Consider the following 25,069-nt stretch of genomic DNA (forward strand, 5'->3'; position numbering starts at 1 on the left):
GATAAGTAGCACCTCCTTAGTTGTCACCCGCTCAAAATTAGCCTTTTTATAACCACCATATAAAGAAATGCAATCTTTCATTTTGAGAAGGTTATTTTTGTTGTATTTTTCTAGACTGTGACATGATGCCATCTTACTTGTGATGACTAAAGAATATCCTAATTTACTTTGAAATTTTATTTCTATTGATATTGTTTGTTATTGCTTCTCTATCTCTATAACTATGTGTTGCATCATATAGACTTTGAAAGGTCTAGAAATGTATAGTCCTCAAAAAGTAACTTCACTAAAAAAACTTGTAAATGTGAAGGCAAAAAGAATTATGCCATTAATCCTATACATTACCAAACAATATTTTGAAGGAGTTTGGTTGTAGTTGTGCACAAACATTTTTCTTAATCCATATGGAATAATAACCTATAGGTTTCATTGATAAAGGTCAAGAGCACAAAGTGTGCAGCCTATTAAAATCGATTTACGACCTTAAATAATCTTCCAAACAATGGTATATTGATTTCATCAAGTGATAATTTTATATGATTATGTCATGATTGATAAGAACCACTGTGTATATCAAAAGAGACAAAGGTAAATTTGTGATCTTGTCATTTTATGTAGATGACATACTATTAGTTAGCAATGATGAGGGATATATTATTAAGGTGAAAAACTTGGTTGTCCTCAAATTTTGAAATAAAAGAAATGAGCGAAGCAGCTTACATACTTGGTGTAAAAATTATAAGAGATCATTCCAAGAAGTTGCTAGCTCTTTCACAAGAATAATATATTAAGAAAATTCTGGAACAATTCAATATGCAAGACTACAAATTGATAGATACTTTTATGGCGAAAGGTGAAGGTCTTAGCCAGAGAATGTGTCTTAAAACTCCACAAGAAAAGGAACAAATGGCAAGAGTTCCTTATTCTAGTGCTGTTAGAAACCTTATGTATGTTATGATGTGCACAAGGTTGGACATCTACTATACTGTGGGAATGGTAAGTAGATATCAATCTAATTCAAGTCAACCCCATTCGAAAGCTATTAAAAGGATATTGAAATATCTAAAAGGTATTATGGATTATTTGTTGTGCTAGTAAGGAAGTGATCTGCATTTGGTTAATTATACGGACACCAATTAAGAAAGATATTTAGATGAAAGAAAATCTACTTCTGGCTACATTTTCTTGCTGAATAGTGGGGTTATTTAGTGGAGTAGTAATAAACACACTTGTATAGCACTATCCATAATGAAAGTTGAATTTGTAGCATTTTCAGTGGTAGTACAAGAGGCTATTTAGTTTAAGAGATTCTTGAATCATGTGGGATTTGAAAAGGTTAAGTCCAACTCAGTATTGGTAAATTACGATAGTCAAGTCGCAATCGCATTCACAAAGGATCTCAAATATCATTCTAAGACCAAATATATGGATACAAAGTATAACTACATGAGAAACATGATTGCACAAAAGAAAGTTAACATGCAATACATTTTTATGCATAAGATGATTGTAGATCCATTTACTAAGCCTATACCTAGAGATATGTTTAATAACCACATGAGATATCTAGGATTGCATAAATGTTGAAGCACATGGACTGCTTGAATAGTTTTATATGAACAACTTATGATATTTTCTCATTTGAGTTGACTTATATTAAATACAATTAATGACATTAAAGTTTCATTCTTTGTTTTGAGATGCATATACATAAGTATATGTATATGTACATTTATGATATGATTTGAAAAGTACGTCAGACAAATGATTGGCCTTCTCACACAAGCAATCATTTTAATGGTTTAGTATCATGGAGATGAGCTATGGATTGAGAGCCCAAGCTTAAAATGAAATCACCTTGATAAAGGATCAAGATGAGGCAACTTGATATCAAGATTTGTGACTGAAAGTGAATATACCTATAATTTAATTTGTCTGTCTTAATACTCAAGTTAAATATTGAAAATATTTGAACTATCACTTGTACAGTATTGATATATAAATGAGGAAAGACATACACTCCCTGAGAAAATAAGAGTAATACTGTAGCATGTGTTTCATATCACATGTGTATTATTCGACCAATAAGGGTAATAGAAGAATAGATCTCTGCTTCTTGTTGTGTGAGACTTTTGAGATCAAAAGATTTCATATTTATACCTTTAAAGACCTTCAACTGTTTCTTAAAGATTTAGTTCAATGTTAGCTATCTTTGATTGTTGCCAATGGTCATGAATGATTCGATCTAATTGGACATCTCTGGATAGCAGTTGAATTAAAAATGAAGAGATTCTAAAAGAATGAAAGATCATTCTAGTGTCACATTTGGTTGTATTGTCAACCAATTATGTTTGAAACATCAAATATAATTACGAATACACAAGTATATTATGAAATATGATAAAAGAGATATCATAAGAAACTTGAAATATGACTGAATGGATCTAGGGTACTGCATACTTACTCTACTTGTATATAAGAGTTACTATACATATCTAATAATTGTATAAATGACTATATGTGATTATAAGCTGTTATAAGCACCTAACAGTCATATAATAATTGAGCTCTCAAAACATGTTGGTCGCATGACTTTTTTTCTTGTATGAACCCAATGCAAGGAATAGAGAAAATATTTTCGAGATCATGAGAATTTAACACCCATTTTGTGCAAGTGGGAGATATAGGCATGATTGCCCAATAATGGGGTTATAGCCCGTGAACAAAAATTACCTTTAAATAGTTTTTGAAGTAAAATGCCAACTGCCTTGGGTAGTTAATAAGATGGTCGCTCATCCCATTTCCAAAATGATAAAAAGCCATTCAGCTATTAACAAAAAATAAATAATAGAGAGAAAAAGTCTCTTAAAAAAAAAAGAAAAATGAGAGACAGTGGGGTAAGCATTTTAACAACTTTAAGTGAAGAAATTCTTGTATCTAGTGTGAAAGACTTACATTGTGGAATCGAATAATTTTTGGATTGTGTCTTGTTTAACGACTAATAATTCAAGCCTGGTTTTCACTTTTGCTTTTGCTTCTGCTTAACAAATAAGTATATATAATTATATTCATATATATCTTGCATGTAAATAAATCTTACATGAACATTCTTACTTTTTACACCTCACAAATATTATTATGGTTTTCCTAAAAAACGATTCACACTCATTTCTCTCATTTTCATCTATTTCATCCATTCTATTCAAACTCTAAACCAAAATCAAACCTACTTACAATCAAAATTTTTGGATTTAATCTAGCTACACAACCCTAATATAAAGGTAAATTAACTTTGATTTTTATTAAAATTTTATTAACTGAAATATGATATATTGGAATTTTTTTTTTGCTTGAAATCTTGAATGAGGAAAATGTTTTTTCCTTAATGTTAATGGATTTATATTTTCATAGGCTTTATTCGTAAGTTTTGGGCATCCTTCATCACTATCGATTTTTTTTTCGTCCTAGGTATTCATGTTTACAATATACTAGATAATATCAATAGTTTTAATAGTTTAAGATTTGTTATAAAGAAGAAAAAAATGCTAAGAAGAAGAGAAAAAGTAAAATGTAAAAGATGGGTGTGTGAAAAAATAAAATATAATTTTTCACAAATTAATTAAGTAATTTTCTAAAATGATATTTTGTAATAAAAAATACGAATGTAAAGAGAAATGTTTGAAATGCATTTAGAAACTCGTTTGCTTAATTCTATATCCTTTTAATTAAATGATGATATGTAAAAACTGACCCAGTGCGCTTTCGCTAAGCGGGGAAAACACTAAGCACACTTAAAGCATGGAGTCATATTTACTTTGAGAAAAATCCCTAACTCTTAATCTATTTACTATTAAACCACGCAAATATAATTCTTGTTGAGAACGAGGACATTAGGAATTGGGCTTTTCAAAAAAAAAAAAAAAAAGAACACTAGGAATTGGAGAAGAATGGAAAAACATCATTGTCAGTGGGACCATCTGCCAATTAGACGAGTGGGGACAAGCAAACATGGACCAGTAATACTCTGCGCCTTCCTTCACCTTCTTCTCTTTAGTACCCTCCTTTGTTTCTTGTCTTTGGTATGTTCTTTTCCTCTACCGTCTTCCAGTTTCATTCCTCTACAATTTTTATTTTATTTTTTTTTCTCTTCAACAGTTGCAGTTTTTTTTTATTATAAAGTATTATCTTCCCTCTTCATCACCAGTTATTGCAAAGTAGAAAATACCCATTCCCTCTTTGTTTTGTTTTTGGTTTTTTTAAGAGGTTGAAAAATGTTTTATTGTAGAAGGAAAGCATCGAGATCTCTCTCATTACTCATTATTGCTCCGCATTATGTTTTTTTTTTTTTTTTTGTTATGCTTAGTGGTTCCAATGATAACTGTCCCACATTGCAGCATTTGCACTGAATAATGCCAGCTTTAGACTCTCCAAAGATCTTGCATCCCACATTTCTCCATTTCATGCATTGTCTGCTCAACATTTCACTATGAAATTTGGTGAGTCTTTTTCACAATATTGTCTCCCTTAATCTGGAAATGGGGTTATTGTTTTTTTCTCTATTCTATAGTTTCTTTTTGTGGGTTATGATTTAATTATTCCGCTTTTTTATTCAATGGATCAGTTGTACCCATATACTTCTTTTTACATATGATTCTTTTTATTTCCTGGATTTCATCCCAATTAGATCTATAGGAGTCGTAAAATTACAATCAATTTGATTTGATTTGATGCAATCTGATGATGTGCTAGTTGCTTTTTAATTGTGAATAACGTGTTATGAAATTTCCGACGAGCAGCATTTCGGTCTAATAACAACTCTTGTTTGCTTCAATTCTTTGCTAGAAATGAATTTGGGTCAATTGTTGATATGGGATTAGAGTGGTTATTTCCATGCTTTTATGAAGCTGCACTCACTTAAATTCCACGACAAAATATGAAAATTAGTTCAATGAGGGATTATGAAATGGAATATTTAACAATGTATTCAATTGCCATTTATTTTCTCTATATGTGATATTCTGGTTCCTTGAGGATATGTGCAGCTTCTGCTTGGTCTTTCTAAATTTCCATTACATATACCTGTTCAGATGCTTTCTCTTCACTTGAGACATGCTTTTCAGAATACAGAATTTCTATTCCTGACGGCAATGCATCAAAATCATTGTTCTTTACATTTCTATTCCTCCACAAGTAAACATCTGTCTCTACCTGTAATGTAATACATGTTATTGGCATCTTTGTTTGTTTCTTCTTCGCTGCTGCATATTAGCTTTTCTTTTTTAAACTTGGATAACTTTCTGGAACTGATCTTGTGTGCCTGATGTAGAAGTAGACAAGTACTCTCAAATCAAAACACTCAGAACTAATCTGAAATCTCAATCAAATATCATCAAAACCTCACCCTTTATAAACTAATGCTTAGACATCTAGATTGCCATAGCATTATCTTATGATTGCATGACTGAAGTTCTAAGTAGAACATTTTGTCTAAGTCTGACGATCCGCATGACTGAGATTCTCATTTTTTTTTTCTTTTTTGGTTTCTGGATAATTGACTCAGGTTCTCAACAAAATGATTTGGCCTCCTCCCCTGGGCAAAGTTTAAATGGAAGTTTCAGAAAGTTTACATCTGGTTAGTATGTAATTTTAGCATCCAATTACTAGTGACTAGTAGGTATTTCCTTCACTGTCTTTTTGGTCATTATCAAGTTAAATCTATGTTGTTTGCATTTTTGCACGATATGCCCTGTTGTGGATCTGTGGACATTTTACTAGAACCATTAGAACAATTTCTCATAGAAGTAGAAAATTATATAACAATATGATGCTTGATGAAACTTGAGCAAGTACTGTGCAATGGTCCTTGACATAATTCCTGCAATCTTGTTTTGCAAAAATTGAGGCAACTTATAAATAAACTGATAGGATGATTTTTCTGGTAATAAAGAAAGTTGCATTATCATATCATGTTTTACACTATAGAAATATTACTATAGGAAATACATCCACAGCAGGATCTAACTGACTTGATATTGTTGCAAATCTTAATATCAGGCCTCATTTATCTATAGTTAAGACATGTATTCGACCCAAACATACTTCACTGTAAAATTTGAAATCTGGGATTAATGCAGACTCTTACTAATAATATGGTTCAGGTTTTCTTCGAAATGATTTGGATTCCCCTCCAGGGCAGAGCTTAGATGGAAGTTTCAGAAAATCCAGCTCTGGTTTGTTCTACAGTTTCCTTTTATTTGACTTTGTCTTGACAAAATGCCACCTAACCCGTCTCCTTTTACTTGTAAAAATTGTCTGCTATGTTCATCTCCATCTTCCTTGATTGTCTTAGCACATAATGACTTTATGGTTATCCGTGATATAGATATATATTATTTTGTTATCATTTATCTGGCTTACAAGAAAAAGAAATCTTTAAATGTTAGAAAACATGAGGAATAAAAAAAGGAAACAGAGATTGCTTTCTGATTGCACTTCCTCTTAAAATTCGTTGGAATATGCAGCTCTCAAATTCTTCTAGGCACAACTAGTTTGGAAAACAAGAATGGAAGTAATAATAGTTACAAAAGTTGGAACAAATTACTACTGCTATACATACACAAATACTATATAATATCCTAAAGATGTGTTTGGTGCACAAGATTGTGATAGGATAGGATAAGATGATATTATTAATAGGATTAGATTAAATAATGTCATCCTATCTTGTATTTAATGTGTGCAATGATTAGGATAGGATAATTTATTTATTGGTCAAAATTTTCCTTCCTCAAAGTTTGAACAATTTAAATTATTGAAGTAATTTTTAACGTTATAATAGGACATATAAATTCAATCCCATGGATTAAAAATAATCCTCTCTGCTTTGGGAGGATTGAATCGTCCTATACCAAGAGGATGATTATCATATCCTTTTCTTTAGATTCAAAATTAATATAGGATGATTATCACCCTATCCTATTCATCATTTTATGCACCAAACATGACCTAAGTTGTAGAACTTAGAAAACACCATATTTTCTTGTTAAGGTGAAATGAGACAAAACTTGTAGCTCACACTGTTGTATATACACAAAAAGCAATAAGCACACCTGCATGCGCCCATTAGTACACAGAAAGAGTGTGATAATACTACAAAACTTATCTTAATTCACTTTTATTTTCAATAATTCTTTGGCCATGCGCCCCGAGTATCTCAGTGGTTGGCCCATGATCCCCCTTCTCAAAGAGCAGGGTATGAATCCCCCCTTCCCCAAATAAAAATAAAAAATTCTTTGGCCTTCCCATGTTCAATTGGCCCTAGAATAATTTGTCTGCAATTGTCTGATTCCTCTCTTGCACATTAAACTTTTTTTGCATTTGTTGATTATTACTCTATAAATGAAGAGTATTTGGATTGTAATATGATGCAGTTATCTCCATCCATAGTGTGTCTGGAATTTCATCTTCAAGCAAGTTCTTTCCAACTTCAAGAAGAGTCTACAAGGGACTGAAGGACTTTGGAAGGAAATTTATTGACCAGGAGTTATTTAAACAGAGTCTTGAGGATTGGGTTTGGGAGAACCCTTGTGTGGATCATGTTACAGGGGAGCAGTCTCTTTTTAAGTCCCCGTTTCTGATTGATGAATTACGCAAGCTTGATCTAGCATTGGAAGGGGTTTTATTTCAGCAACTGTGCCGTATGCCATGTTCTCATTATGCTCCTAAAGGTTTAAGGGAAGATGAGTATCTTGCTTTGGAAGACTTTCTTCATGCTATTGTAAATGGCCTATGGCGTACATTTTGGCGTAAAAGTGGACCATTGCCATTCTTTTTGTCTTGTCTCCGTCATCCTGGATCTAAGTTTTATGCTGTCGAAAAGGCAATATCAAGAGGAAGGTTAGAAGAGCTACGTGGTTTAGCTTTAATATCTAAAAGTGGGAATGATCTAAAAGTTCATTGGGATCAAGTAGTGGAGTTTGCCTTATTTAGAAAAGAAATACTGTCAGGAAGCGAGTTAAGATTGTCTGCTAGCACCATATGCGAAGCCCTATTTTATGGTGTTCATATACTTATTTCTAGGAGTTTGAGCAAGTACAGAACCGTTGGCACTGGTTCTGTTTTTATTATGGTTTTTGATTCTAAATTTGGTGCTGTGGTAAAACTTGGAGGTGATCTTAGTAAACTTGAATTGAATACAGCTGATCCATACCAGTCCGTGGTCCAATGGATAAAATGTCATGCTGAAGTCCTTGTTTCATCAGTGGACAGAATATGGAATAAGCTTGGGAATGCAAATTGGGGAGACCTGGGGACTCTTCAAGTACTGTTAGCTACTTTCTATTCCATTATCCAGTGGAATGGACCACCAAGAAAGTCAATAGCCTCATTGGCCTCAGATCATAGCCTTCGTCTTCAGAAGCGTAGAATAGAATGCCGCCTAGCTGAGAATGAAAATGCTATAGTACCTTACCAACTAGCTGGTTATCAACATGGAGAGATTGTTGAACTTGATCATAGTGATAATCTCCTGGTAAAGAATGCATCACGCTTGAAGCTTAAGCAGGGAGAGATATTGCTATTGGAGGATCAACAACAGGGCCAGAAAAGTTTCCAGATACAAGAGTCCTTCATAGGAGGCAATGATTTTCTCTACAGTGCTATTTCTCTAGATTATCCCATGCAGTTGTTAACTTTGTATGTTGGTGCACATCCATCCAGACTTGAACCTTCTTGGGAGGATATGAGTCTGTGGTATCAAGTACAAAGGCAAACGAAGGTGCTAAACATATTGATGCAGCAAGGGATTTCAAGCAAATATTTACCTGAAATGATTGCCTCTGGGCGAATTTTGCATTCTGGTCCTTGCAAAAAGGAGAGTCCAAGCGGACGATGTGATCATCCTTGGTGCGGAACCCCAATTCTTGTCACATATCCGGTTGGGGAACCACTTTCATATATCGTTGCTAGGGATGGTCCACTTTCCTCCGATGATGCATTACGCTGCTGCCGAGACTGCCTAGCTGCTCTAAGAAGTGCAGCAACAGCCAATGTCCAGCATGGTGATATTTCCCCTGAAAACATAATCCGTGTTTTTGACATGCAAGGTACAAGAAACAAAGTTTTGTATATCCCAATTTCGTGGGGTCGTGCAGTTTTGGAAGACAGGGATAGGCCAGCAATAAATTTGCAGTTCTCGTCCTCTCATGCACTCCAGCATGGGAAACTCTGTCCTGCATCTGATGCTGAGAGCCTTGTCTACCTCCTTTTCTTTGTTTGTGGGGGCACAATGCAGCAACAGGATTCTATCGAATCAGCTTTGCAATGGAGGGAGAAAAGCTGGGCAACACGATTAATTCAGCAGTATCTAGGTGAAGTTTCACCTTTACTAAAGGCATTTGGTGATTATGTGGATAACCTTTGTGGAACACCATACCCAGTTGATTATGATATTTGGTTGAAAAGGCTTAACAGGGCTGTGGATGGATCTGGGTCAGCCGATAGGGGAAAAATGATCGAAGAAGTTACCATAACGTTGAGATTGGAAGATGTGGCTGAGTCTTCGGGGACCTCTGGAGGCGGTACTTAATTTTCATGCTGGAGGATCGAGTTTTGAAGGAACCTTTTTGTTTTTGTAACTATCGTTTTTCTTTAAGGTAACTATCCTTGGTTGAGATTCAATTGTTTTATTTTATTTTTTAAAAAGCCTTAGTTCTCTCCTTTCTGTATGCTGTGATTGTTGCAAACGTGCTTGATAAGGTGGCTCCCATATTCATTAAAAATGGATGCCATGAAAATGTGGTTTACATGCCAGTCAATTTTCAAACAAGCGATTGCAATGTAAAATGTCACTTCGGCAAAAGTTATGTGCTCAGGAACATTAATTTAAACTGCAGAAACTTGAGAGCGAGATAAATTCATTACTCTTAAGGGTGGAAATGATAAATTCATCACAACGAACTGTATTTTAAATAATCGTAAATACCCTCTTGATTCCAAGATCACGTGAAGGTTGTTCAGCCAAACTGGTAGGTTCTCGCAAACACGGGTCAATGAAAGGTCACGAGATGCTCCTAATGTAAGGCCCCATTTGAATGCTTTGTTGCTTTTAATGTTGTTACACTTTATAATTTTAAGTATAACGATGATAGGATATGAAATAAAAATAAAAGATAAAAATAATATGATTTTAAATTTTGATAAATTATGTATGAATTTGAAAAAAACTAGAAACAAAAATAAAATATAAAAATGATATGATTTAAAATTTTGATAAATCATTTATGAATTAAAAAAATTAAAATATGTATTTTATATTTAGTATGTCGTTACAAATTATGATATAAAATTTTTATATTTTTATATAAAATAAATACGATATAAATATACGAATTATTAATCTAAGAGAGTGAGCGATTGGTGTTTAAGTACACTATCAACCACTTTTTGAATAATGACTCACAATGCATTTAGGCCATTCAACTTGCATTGGCTATTTCGAATTTATTTGGATAGACAATAAGATTAATTTTGATGAGATTAAAAATAATAGTAACAATACAACTAATTATTATAGAGGAGAAATCGAATACTATAATTGTGAGATTAAAATTAATGATAAAATATATATTTAAATGCAAATACAACAATGACAATAAAAAAAAGTGTAGTGAGAAAAAAATTACCATTAAAAATATTATATTAAAATTTGTATATAATAAAATTTATAGTATATATTTGATACTTGTAAAATTAATAATTAATTAAACAATATTAAAATCATTTATATATTTCAAATAGTATTTTTGTTAATAAATTAAAAATTACTAAAAATATTTTTATAATAAATAATACTTTTGTTATTAAATTTTTAAAATTATTTCTATCTATATTTTAATGTTATTTAACATTTAAAATTTTTTAATTTTATTTAATAAATCATGACGTAATTTGATTTTAAAATAATATATATGATTTTAAGAAATAAAAAGCTAATAATTATATTTGGCAAATATAAAATAACAGTTTATACATAAATTTATATATACTTATTTATACTTTAAATAAGTGTATAATTGAAAACCTCAATATAAAAAAGGAAATGAAGCATCAACGAGAAAAGAAAAAGTGAGAGAGTTAATAAAAATGAATAATTTGAAAACTTTAAAGTTATTCATAAAAAAATCTTTAAAGTTAAAAATTATTTATCAAAATCGGAAAAGAAAAAAAAAAGTTGGGGTTTTAAAATTAGGGGCATTTTAGGACACACATTAAATATTCAACGGTGGACGTGGAAAGGCAAATAAATATTATGAATAAAATTAACATGTAATTGTAAATTTAAGAGGGATATTTTAGTCCAAAAATTTAAAAATTAAGGATAAAATCATGAGCAATATGATGTGATATGATAAAGACAAAATTGACCAAATCAAAATCGAGTAATCCACTGGACCTCTTTACCTCCAGGGAAGTTTCGACCCTTGACGCGGCCCAAAGAATTCAATCACTCCTTGCATTTGTTAACCAAACACAAATTTCAGTGCAACTAAGCCGACCAACTCACTTAACCGTACTGAACTGAAAGTCCAGTAAAAACCGAATGGATCCTATATCGCCATTGGTGGAAGGAATCAAATCCCTCTATTCTGACGTACACTGTGTTTGTCAGAAAGGAAAATAGGAAAAAAAACGTGTGAAAAGAAACGAGGGAAAACAGTTCTTTTCTTTCTTTGGTATTAAAATAAGGTGAATGAAAATGCAGCTTTCCACACCCGTCAAAACAAGGTGAATTCAAAAAACCCTCTTTCTAAAAACCTAAAAACATAAATTCCTTCCTAGTTTCAAAACACCCATTTAACTCTTAAATTGCAGGAGCATTTAATTTATAATTTTTATTATAACTTTACAATTATTTAATAATAATAAAAATTTATATAAAAGTTCATCATTTATAAATATAATTTTATACATAAAATTTTAATGTATCTCACATAATTTTAAATTGTAATTAATTAATTATAATATAATAATTATAGGTGCTGCCCATATTGTTATAAAATAATTATTTTACCCTTCTATCTACAATAATTTTCAAGTGTATTAAGTTAGTTTGTTCACCTTATGTTTAGCAATCATCAAGGTTTTAATGTTTCTCTCCCTTTTTTTTTTTTAGGAAATTTGCAAGATTTTAAATCTATATTCCTAAAATTTTCATGATAATTTTCTCTTATTATTTATATTTATAGTTCTATCAATAAATTTATATATATATATATATATACTTGTGCATTTTGTAGTTCCATGTATGGTAACAGTTATTTATTGTTTATTAATATGGTAATTTCTTATCATTTCTTTTACTTATCTTGTAACTATAAATTAACCATTATTTTTATTAGATTTTTATTTGAAAAAAAATATAAATTTTAAAAAAATATTAACTTTTCATTTCAAATTATTAGTTCTTCTATAAAATTATAGACTTTAAAAACATAGTTAGATAGATATGAATTTATAATAAAAGTATATATGGATAAAATTTGTTAGAAAATCAATATGTACGCATAGCACCAACACATACAAATAATAGAATAAACCTAAAATAAGAATAAAAACACATAAATATATTTATTTCAGCTCAATCCAAAATGCTTTACTCCAAACCCAATTCACTAATAAATAAATCTTTACAACTATAAGAATTTTAGAATAAGAAAAGTCACCAAAAGCCCTTAACTCAAAACTTAACCAAAAACTCAATTACATCATTTTGATAGCTTACTCACTTAGCTATTCTCTTAATGTCTAATTATATGGAATTACTAAACCGAAACTAAAACATCTTATTTAGAAGAGTGAAACCCCTTATAACTTTACTAAACTGTCAATGTGAGATATAAGATAAACTTTCAACTCTTATTACTTTTTTCAACTTTTGATATGGGATTTAGAGATTCAAGGCAAACCCTAACAAATCCTTCATTGACTTGAATCTCCAAACACTTCAATAGTATTTGCAAAGCTAACACACTTGCTTTTTTTCTTTTCCTTCATCGTAGGAATCCCAATAACTGAGCCTCCATTAAGCATGTACAAGTGATTTTTGACTCTATTCTTTTGTAGAATCACACTACCATTCTTGTACACTTTGCAACATTCATTTCATCCATAGATACATCCACAAGAAGCTAACTCACTTGAAGCAATCAAAATGTAGCTACAACTCGGTAAATACCTTACATAACGAAACATCCTAACAACACCATTGTGATATCTAAGGCAAACACTTCCAATGTCTTGAATCTGCACATTTTCATTGTTGGTAACCATAATATCCCCATATTTCTCATTCTTTTCTACCTTCACAAAGCAACACCTATCATCGCAGACATCGACTATAGCATTACCTTTATCACCTCTCAAAGTCTGAGTGTCATCCACACAAATCATCAAAACGACATCATCATCGGACATAACAGCAGTAGTATCACTCTTTTCTTCATCGATTTCTTATCATCATTCGTTATTTTGAAAGAAATCTTATTCCTTCTCAACTTCTTGCCACACATTTGGATATGTCCATTTTCACCACAATAATAACACTCTATATTATTGTAATCTCTATTTCTTAACTTGGATCTTTCTTTTGATTCATCAATCCTCTTTTGAGTTTTCTCTTGATTAGAACCATTTACAGCTAGTGCATTCCTCCAAGTGATGAGTTTTATGTTCCCATAAACCTTTCGTTCTCACACAATAAGGCAATCACATTATCCAACTTCAAAGTATATTTACCCACAAATAAAGTTTGAACTAAAGGTCTATAGGACTTGGAAAAAAATGATAATAAAATTAAAGCTTTCTCTTAATATTCTAACTTATCAACAGAAATCGTCAGTAATTGAGAAACTAACCTATTAAACTTATTCAAGTGAAGACTTGTACCTTCTTCTATCCTTAAAGAATACATATTCATCTTTAAATATAATATGTTAGTCAACGACTTTGTAGCATAAATACCTTCAGAGTGCGTTTGGTTTAGGGGAATTCATAAATTTTCATCGAAATCTTAATAGTGGGTATTTGATTCCTACGTTTGATTTGAGGTAATCTGATTATAGGAAAAATGTCAGATTCTTAATAATACCCAAAGTCTCGAAATCAAAAACTCACCTATCCCTATGGTATTCAAGGATTCCTAGGGAAAAGTTGCTAAACTCTGTTATAGGTTTTTGTATAAAAAAATAAATTTTTTATATTACAACTAAGGCGTTTGGCATGAAGAAATGCCTTAAATAATTCTTTTATATTTTTATAAATGGATTATTTAAGGCGTTTCTATATAGAAAATGCCTTAAATAATCTTTTTATATTTTTATAAATGAATTATTTAAGACATTTCTATATCAAAAATACCTTAAATAATCATTTTATATTTTTATAAAAGTATTATTGAAGGTATTTCGGTACAACATCAATAAGCTCTTTGAGCTGTCTCTGCAATTTTTCCAATTCTAGAAATGACAACTGTTGTAACGTATCGGTCTGGAGACTCAATCGCTAGACATAAGAATTTAAAAATTATGAAAAAACATAGGGAGTCATCACCAATCTTTTTTAGGGTATGATTGGCCATCAAAAAATTTTATATTTTTAATAAAACAATAAAATAGATTTAAAGCTTTATTAAAAAGATGATTTTGGTCTATGAAAACAAAATCAGGTTCAGAAGTCGATTACGCATAGGGAAAGATTAGCGCCCCCACTGCACTTATAGAATTGGTACCAATTAATTAAGCATTATTTATAATTTTGGAGAAAAATGATTTTTATATGAAATTTAATTACAATTTCCTTTATTTTATGAAAAATAAAATTAGTTAAAAAATTTTTTTATTTAGAAATATTAAGAAACTCTTTAAATTAAAGATATACCTTCAAAGTCTTCGACATAAAGGCAGAATTTGAAAATAGTCTTTTCATTTAAGATTTATCATAATATTCCTTTTAAAAATAATAAAATAATATTATTTGTAAATGATAATTATTGATGACTCTCCAATATCTAGACAAAGTATCAATCAATTATATTTCACAAAATGTTATTTTAATTTTATTTATTCAAAACTAAAAATTTAAAAAAAAATGGAATACAATATAATTAATATTAAACATCAATAACTAGAACAAACCTATATATATGCATTATAAATGAAGACATTAATTTTTAAAAAAATGAAACATATGCAAAATGATGTTTAGGTACAAATTTAAGAATTAGGTTTTCAAATATAAAGAAATCACCTGGATTCTTCAACATCTAAGCAGAGTTTGACTGTGAATTTTTATATTTAAACTCTCGTCCTATTATTTATTATTTTTACACTTGTTAATTTAACAAATTTATTTTGAATTGCAAATATGTATAAAAATTCTTAATGAAATAAAATTTCCTAAACACCCTGATATTTAGGTAGCTTTTGGGAATAGATTACTTCATAAAAAGGTTTTCATACAAATCCTTATAAATTTAAAATGAGTTTAGGGTTTTTATAACTTTATGAACTTCCCCAAAAATCTCCCAATCTAGGCAAACTTTCGGAGCAAGCTCATTTTTATAGTTCTTTTAAAAATGAATTAAAAATTTCATATGTATATATATATTTTGCATAAGATTTATTAGTATTGTTATTACTTTGATTATTATGCATAAATTTAAAGTGCATGAAAAAAAAATAAAATGTATCAAACATAGATTTAAGCATGAATCATTGAATGAAAACAAGTATGAGAGTCCAAACAATAAAGAAATTAACAACGCATAAAATTAAACTCACAATTAAATTTAAACAACCTAAAATAAAATACAAGTATGATTAAGATTAATGAAAATAAACTTTGTGGGAACAAACTTTAAGCTTTATAAATTTAATAAAATTATATTCATCACAAGATTCTAAGCGAAGGAAACTACTACTCTGTTTTTATTATTATATTTATGTCTAAGTTAAAAGATATATACAAGATCCAATTATGCCACCATCATGGTCCCACGCCATGGCTTTTGAGGCCTCTATGTAGCCGTGATCATGTATATACATTTTTTAAACATGGACTACATTTCAATCACAAGAACAATAGAAACAAGAAAAACAAGTAATAAAGTCTCAAACTCGTGGACAACTAAAAAGATGACTTGGAACCTGCCCTCATGCAGTAACCAATGAGTCACGAAAGAAAGGTGAAGTTGTAAAACTCCTCACAAGCAGCTTACATGCAAAACAACCTCCACCTTTTAAACCATACATAGAAAGGAACCACAAACATGAAAAAGGACAAAGCTTTAGGTTTCTTATCAATAAGTTGTGTAGAAAACAAAATAAGAAAAATGGAAGCAATTATCATGACCAAAAAGCAAACCATCTTCCCACTCTAGACCACTTATCACTCCCTGCTTTAGAAACTATTTTTTATTAAAAATCTTCTTTCCACATAAAATAGGTGAGACTGTATGGAATGACATCCAAACCATGACTGCTCATGGGAAGCCAAGCAACACAGTTTGGTTATTCCAAGCTGATTTCTAGGTCTTTTATTTGTTTTAGCTTAGGCTAACTAAAAGCTAGTCATGAAAGATGGAAAAGCAAAGACGTTAAAGCATAAAAACAATGGTTGAAGACTTTGTGGAGTGAGCCCCAACTGCTGTTACCACTAGAAGAAGCAGAAGCTATTCGACAATTCTAACAAATTTAAAAAAAGATAAAGCTTTTTTCTTTTGACAACCTTTTTGTAATGAAAACAGAAACATAGAATAGATAAAGCTTCTAACTTCATCAACATACATGCCAAAGTCAAAGCATGTAAGGAACAACCATGAACATTTTGCAAAAAATATAATGGCAGATATAGGATGGTGTAACAATTAATGATATAAAACAGTAAAACATATACCTTTATATAACCATGGTCATAGACTGTCTTATATCTTTTTTTGAACTTTTCTAGAAGTTGGTTTCTCGCATTTTGTTTTTGTGAAAAGCTTTCACTTTTCTAAAGACTTTCTCTTATAAATCCTTCTTTTTTCTTTTCTTTTACTTAGCTTTTTTCTTTTTTTTTTTATTTTTGCTCTTTTTTTTTCTTACCCAAAGCCCTTTTTCTCTTTCTTTTTTACTTTCAACCAGCTTCTTCCTTCTTATCTCTTTGGTAGACCCCTCTTTTTTAATAGAAAAAATGGCTTTTTTCCTCTTGGTGAATATAAGCCATTAGATCAGTAGCATCTAAGGGCCAAAGTTTCTTCTTTTTCTTTCTTCCAAGGAATAAACTTTAACCAATGGATCAAAATTCAAAAGATATCTAATGGTCCATAGTATTCATTGTAAATGTTAGATTTTTATTGCCTCTAAACCCATGAAAATATCATTTTACCCCTAATACAAAGTTTTCGATATTTAGGTCATTTTCTTAGAAATCAATGTTCCCATGCTTATTTTTTGGATTTTAAAACACCAAAAATCATAAAATATTGTAAAATTGATATTTGGAAAGTTTCATGAAAATCTGAGGCTGAAAAAGTTAAATTACAAAAATACCCCTGTATGGGGTATTTTGGTAATTTCACACTTCCCAGGGTATTGCTATGATTTCAAATGCACCAAAAATCATGAAATATTATGAAATTAAGATATGAAAAGTTTCATGAAAATCTGAGCTCAAAAAAGTCAAAATATAAAATATCCTTATAAAGGGTATTTTGATAATTTCACACTTCTCGGGGTACAACTATGATTTTAAATACATCAAAAATCATGAAATATTATGAAATTAAGTTTTGAAAAATTTCATGAAAATCCAAACTCGTGAAAGCCAAATTACAAAAATACCCTTATATGGTTATTTTGGTAATTTCACAATTTCCTTGGTTACAATAAAACTTTTAGTGTTTAGATCACCAAATTTAATTTAAAACCACATTGATTCCACTTAAGTTTTGAATTTTGAGAATTAACTTGAGCTCTATCCATTTTGACTAAGTTTTACGTAATTTTAATTTTGTTGATCAAATTTGACCTAAGTTGACTTTGGGTTTTTAAACAAGTAAATATGTGGGCTTTTTATAGGTTGTAAATGGTTTAGACCTATGTTAGCAATTGAACATTGGGTCAATCATATTGAAAAATGTTCCAGACAAAATTCAATGTCTACAGCTGTCCCTCTTTGCATATTTTTGAAAATAAAAAATAATGAAAAAATATTGATGATAATTTTATCCGAATGATACTTCTAAATAAAAAGAAAACTTTGTTCCCCTCCCTTTTTTGTTTTTTTTAGCGACATTAAAAATCAAAAAATAAAGAATGACTAGGATGATACCGCAAGTTAGAAAATAAAGAATAACCGAAAAAACATCACAAGTCAAAAAATGAAGGGCGATTGGGACAACACTATAAGTCAAAAAATAAAGAACAACTAGGATAATACTGTAAGTTGAAAAATAAAGAATGATCGAGACAATACCATAAGTTAAAAAATAACAAAAATGATCAGGATGACACTGCAAGTCAAAAAATAAAAAAAATCGGGACAAAACCATATGTCAAAAAATGAAGAAAATAACCAGGACAACACTGTAAGTCAAAAAATAAAGAAAACTAGGACGACACCACAAATCAGAAAATGAAGAAAATGACTAGGACAACACCACAAATTGAAAATAAAAGAATGACTGGAACGACACCTCAAGTTAGAAAATAAAGAACAATTGAGATAACATTGTAAGTCAAAAAATAAAAAACGATTGAGATAACACCACAAGTCAAAAAATAAAAAAAAATGTCTGAGACTACATCGTAAGTTGAAATGACATAGATGTTCCATAAATCAATAGTCAAGGTTTTAAGAATCATGTTAGGGTTAACCTTTTGCCTTTAGAGCCAATTCTCTTAATTAAAACCATTATCCTTGTTTTGAAAAGAAACATATCCTATTTCTTTTTATGTTTCACAAAGAGGTCCTTAACACAACTTATCGTAAAAATGTATGCAATGCATGTGATGATTATATTGAATATGAGGATGGAGATATAATCAACATTTATATCATGTGCTTTTATTCATGTTAACTTAATTTTTTTTAGATTAATTCAGTCCTTCAAACTTTAGCAACTACTTTTGATATTCTCGTTCTTCCAAATTTCTTGTTTGTCATTCAATTGTTTGTCTTTCTTTTTATTTTGGGAATCTTGGGCTCTTGGTGGACCCATTTAAATCTAGTTTGTCAATAAACCATCTTTGAATTTTTTTTATCTATCTTCCTTTTATCTTTCTTTTTGTTTTTGGTCAATCAATCTATTTCCATTTCACTTATTTTTTTTATTTTTATAACCCTGTATTATTATTTTTGTCATCCTTACACCCTTTTTTTTCTTTTTTTAAGCCTTTTTTTAAGTGACATGTTGGTCTATCATGAATATTATCAATCATTATTCTAATTTCAAGTGACAAATGCAATAATTTCATGCCCAAAGTTGAATATGAGATTTAGTTAACCATAGGGGTATTTATTTTGATTTTAGAAAGAGAAAAATGAGCTTTTGAAGTACAAAGAATAGGTAATTCAAAAATATTTCGAAAATCAAATGTCAATTCTTTAAATGATGGACATCTGAACAACCTTGATCTACTCAAACCAAATCTTTTCCCAAAAACTCGTTACATTTATGATTTTGCTATATTTGATATCATACAACTATTCCTTGCCCCAAATCTGCAACTAATGGAATCTTGCCCCAAAAAGTCATTTCCCTTAATTCTGGCATCGATTCATCTAGTTGTGTGGCATCCTATAATTTTTTTTAAGGATTTCCTCCTAGCACCACCTTTATTTAAGCCGTCTCTTTTAGGTTTTCAACTTAAATGATCATTCTTTTGGTTCAAACCACCCTTTTCAGGTTTTCAATCTAAACCGTCTCTTTTTTTTTTAATTTTTTATTTGAAGGATTTCCTCCTAACTTAACTTTTATTTAAGCTGCTCTTTTAGGTTTTTAGCTTAAATGATCATTCTTTTGGTTCAGACCGTCCTTTTTATGTTTTTAATCTAAACCATCTCTTTTTTTTTCTTTTTTTTAGTTTTTTAGTTTATTTTAGTTTTTGATTTTTTGATTTGAAGGATTTCCTCATCATTCAACCTTCATTTAAGCCATCATTTTGAGTTTTCAGCTTAAACAATCATTCTTCTGGTTCAAACTGCTCTTTTTGGGTTTTCAATCTAAATCGTCTCTTTTTTTTTTAGTCTTTTTTTATTTTTTTTTGTTTGTATTTTTTTCTTTTCATCTTTTTTTTTTTAAGCAAAATATTTCTTAATAATGTTAAAATTCATAAGGTTTAGCAATTCATCACTATCCATTTGTATAAGGGTCAGAGTTTTGCTAAAGAATGCTTTTTTAACCATGTATGTATCTTCCCAATTGGGTGTCTATTTTCGCCTATTGTCATGTTAAATTAGCAAAATTCTGTTCAAAACTAATTCACCTTCATGAAAGCACTGGGGTCGCATTTTCTTGTCATATGCTTGCATGATTCTTCTTTAGTACATCTACCCATGACTGAGTGCTGAAAGTCTTTTTTCTTCAATAAGGTTCAATTGTTTGAAATGGTCTCAAACCCAGTCTATTTCATCCAATTTTATCTCTCTCAAAACCCTCAGGGAAGGAATTTTCACTTTGATTGGTAAAATAACCTCTATCCTATATACTAACGAAAATTGGGTGACCCTTGTAGAGGTTTGAATTGATGTTCTATAAGCAAATAAGGCAAAATGTAACTTTTCATGGCAGTCTTTATATGTATTGGTCATTTTTCCCAATATTCTTTTGATGTTCTAGTTTGCAACTTCTACCGCATCATTCATTTTTTGACGATAAGGTGCTAAATGATATTGCTTTATCTTGAACTACGTGCATAACTCTTTCATCATTTTACTATTCATGTTGTTAGCATTATCAAAGTAATCCTTTTAGGGAGCCCATACTAATATACTATTTCTCTCTCTATGAATCTACATACCATTGATCGTGTAACACTAGCATAAGAAGCTGCTTCCACCTATTTGGTAAAGTAATCAATTATAACAAAGATAAAATGATGCCCATTTGTAGCTTTTGGGGAGACAAGTTGAGCAAATATGCTCATTTTGTGGCCTTTTCTCATCTTTTCACTATTTTGTCAATACCTCAAGCGTTTAAGAACACTATATTTAAGTTACATGGGATGCCTAATTCCATTGTCTTAGATAGGGATAAAAATTTTTTGAGCTAATTCTAGCAAAAGTTGTTCAAAATACATAGAACTTCTCTCAACATGTCTACAGCTTATCATCCACAAATGGATGGGCAGACCTACCAAGATCCTTGTCATAATGTATCGGTCTGGAGACTTAATCGCTAGACATAAAATATTTAAAAATCGTGAAAAATACGATGAGTTACCATTAATTTTTTTTAAGGTGTGATTGGCCACCAAAAAATTTTATCTTTTAATAAAAGAAAAAACATGTTTAAAGCTTTATTAAAAAGATAATTTTGGTCTACGAAAATAAAATTGAGTTCGAAAGTCGGTTACGTGTGAAAAAAGATTAACACCCCTACAATACCTACAAAATTGCTACCATTTAATTATGCGCTATTTCTAATTTTGGACAAAAATGGTTTTCTATATGAAATTTAATTAATTTCCTTTGTTTGTAAGAGATAAAATTAGTTACATAAATCTTTATTTAGAAATGTTATGAAAATCTTTAAATTAAAACAATACCTTTGAAGTCCTCGACATAAAGGTAGAATTCGAAGATAGTCTTCCTATTTAAGATTTATCATAATATTCCTTCCAAAAATAATAAAATAACATTCTTTGTAAAGGATAATTAATTATGACTCTTTAATATCTAGGTAGAGTATCAATCAATTATATTTCACATAATGCTATTTTAATTTTATTTATTGAAACTAAAAATTTCGAGAAAACTTTTGATGTAAAAAAATGGCATATAATAAAATTAATATTTAACATCCCTAACTAAAGCAAACAAATATATGTGCATCATAAATGAAGACATTAACTTAAAATGATTAAATATATGCAAATGATGATTAACTGTGTATTTAAGAATCAGATTTTCAAATATAAAGAGACCACCTGGACTCCAACATCTAGGCAGCATTAGGGTATGAATTTTAATATTTAAAAACTCGTCCCACCATTTTATATTATTGCATGGTTATAATTATGGTTCAAAGAAAACGAATTTTTTTAACTATAAAAATATATGAAAATTCTTAATAAAATAAAATTTTTTAAATACCTTAACATTTAAGTATCATTTGAGAATAGATATTTTATAAAAGCTTTTTATGCAAATCCTTAAAAAACAAGTCTGCAATTTTAGTTAGATTTGGGTTCAAATTTTAAGAATTTATGAACCTCTCTAAAAGTCTCCAACATTTAGGTACACTTTTGGAGCAAGCTCGTTTTTATAATTATTCTAAAAATTAATTAAAATTTTATATATTTTTAGCATAACATTTCTTATAAAAACTAAAATGCATAAAATATACTCGAGGAACATAAGCATATCAATTTATATGCAAAGAGACTAGATATTCAAAATCCAACATAATCCAAAAATAGACATGATTATAATGCTAAAAATTATTATGCAAAAGGATATTTAAAAATTCTCATACCCTATTTGTTTTATTATCCATCTTAGTGTTATTATTATTATTATTGTTATCATTATATATATTTTTTACAACATGCAATAACCTTCATGCCAAGGGTAAAAAATAAATAAATAAATCCAAACTCATATACAAGTGAAACTTTATTTACACTTATAAGTGGCTGATGTATGGATTGAAGAAACAAAAGCATGGAAAGAATCTAACTAACAAAGTAATGGTGGAACCATGCAAGACAGGTGATGTTTCCACTACATCCAAAAAACTAGGCAAACAAAACAATAGTGGGATCGTGCCTTGCATTTGATCCTTTCATTACATATGAAAGCTAGGCAAACAAGACCATGATGGGACCATGCATTGCATTTGACTCTTTTACTACAAATAGAAGCTAGACAAATTGGATAATAGTGGGACCATGCAGTACATGTGATACTTCCCCACATCTATAAATGATTCAAGTATTGAATGAAAAGATAAAAGCATGAAAGAAAGCTAAACAAAAAAACAGATAAGAATAAGCAAGCTTTGAACTTTCATGCAGACTATATACCGAAAAGGCATAATAGGCATGACAAGAGGAAAGCATCAAACTTTAGACTAGAAAAAAACATAAAGGAATTTTCAACTTTCATACACAATTTCTATATAACATAATGGAATATATCTTATGCACTAAAGCTAAATAAAAAAAAGTAGGTTTTTATGATTTTCTAAATGAACTACATACAAAATGGACAAGGACATGATTGACAACCATTTTCTTTACCTCACATGGTAGAACATGAATATGAAATACCTTAAAGGGTCAAGAGGACTACCTCTTTTCAAGTCTTTCTAAATAGTTCTATTTTCTTCTGTTTTTTTAGTCCAAACTCTCTTTCTTCCTTTTCTTTCTCTTCTCTGTTATGGCTCTTCCTTTTTTTTTTCTTTCTCATTTGTTTCTTGATGTTACCTATCCTACAAACCCTCATTTTTTTTGTGGTTTTCGACTCTTCCCTTTAAACACTAGAAAACTTCTTTTTTAAAGCTTCTTAGCATTCCTCTTCAAGGCTCTAAGGTTTTGTTTTTTTTCTTGTTCCACTAACCATGTCTCTTGTCATTTATTGTAGGTGCTATTCCTCCACTTTAGCCCATTAGCTTGTTCCCTATTGAATGTTCCATGTACTGGCCTCTTTGTTACAAAAAAAAAAAGCTTTGTTTCTTGATGAATATAGACCCTTGGATCAACTTACATCCAAGGGCTAAAGTTTTTTTTTCTTTTTTCCAAGGAACAAGCTTTAACGATTGGATCAAAATTCACAAGAGATCCAATGGTTCATATTATTCATTGCAAAGATTAGATTTTTAGCTTCTAAACTTATGAAAAAGATCATTTTACCCCTACTACAAAGTTTTAGATATTTAGACCTTTTTTTTAGAAATCAATGTTTTCGTTCTCATTTTTGGAATTTTAAAACATCAAAAATCATGAAATATTATGAAATTAAGATTTGGTAAGTTTCATGAAAATCTAAGCTTGGGAAAGCCAAATTATGAAAATATGTTTATAAGAGATTTTGGTAATTTCACATTTTTCGAGCCACTGCTATGATTTCAAATGCACCAAAAATCATAAAATATTATAAAATTAAGATCTGAAAAGTTTCATGAAAATTCAAGCTCGAAAAGGTCAAATTACAAAAATATCCCTATAAAAGTATTTTGGTAATTTTACTCTTTTCGGGGGACTGTTGTGATTTCAAATGCACAAAAAATCATAAAATATTATAAAATTTAGATTTGAAATATTTCACAAAAATCCAAGCTCGGGAAGGTTAAATTACAAAAATACCCGTTATAAGGATATTTTGGTAATTTTGCCCTCTTCGGGTACAATGAAACTTTGTTTTTCAAAAAATCTCAAATTTAATTTTAAATCACATTGATTTCAGTTAGCTTTTGAATTTTTAGAATTGACCCAGGCTCTATCCACTGCAACCAAGTTTTGTGCAAATTTGACTTTATTTGACTAGATTTGACCTAAGTTGACTTTGAATTTCTGAATAGGTAAATTTATGAGCTCTTTATAGGTTTTAAATGGTTCTTCTGAATGGTATCGACCCATGTTTGCAAATGACCCATGGGTCAATCATGTTGAAAAATATTTCAGATAAAATTCGATGTCTATAGCTATCATTCTTTGCATACTTTTAAGGATCAGAAGTAATGCAAAGACATAGACGACAATTTTATTCAGATAATGCTTTCGAGTGAGAAAATCCTTATTTTTTTTATGTTTTTGTGTTTTTATTTTCTTGTTTATATAGCATCACAAGTTAGAAAATAAGGGACGAT

The 25,069-nt window shown here is 30.0% G+C and overlaps 1 protein-coding gene across 1 annotated transcript; it reads left to right on the forward strand.

The window, feature by feature from the left end:
• The first annotated feature begins 4,072 nt into the window (after nucleotides 1-4,072).
• Nucleotides 4,073-9,725, forward strand: LOC111293173 (uncharacterized). The gene is made up of 4 exons (XM_089766828.1): nucleotides 4,073-4,496; nucleotides 5,561-5,632; nucleotides 6,159-6,230; nucleotides 7,431-9,725. Exons 1-4 carry the CDS (start codon nucleotides 4,487-4,489, stop codon nucleotides 9,584-9,586), a joined length of 2,310 nt encoding a protein of 769 aa, XP_089622954.1. The 5' UTR covers nucleotides 4,073-4,486; the 3' UTR covers nucleotides 9,587-9,725.
• Nucleotides 9,726-25,069: the final 15,344 nt, after the last annotated feature.

This window comes from Durio zibethinus, chromosome 10 (genome assembly GCF_047325235.1).
Source record: "Durio zibethinus cultivar Kanyao isolate XHJ-2024 chromosome 10, ASM4732523v1, whole genome shotgun sequence".
NCBI classification, from domain to species: domain Eukaryota; kingdom Viridiplantae; phylum Streptophyta; class Magnoliopsida; order Malvales; family Malvaceae; genus Durio; species Durio zibethinus.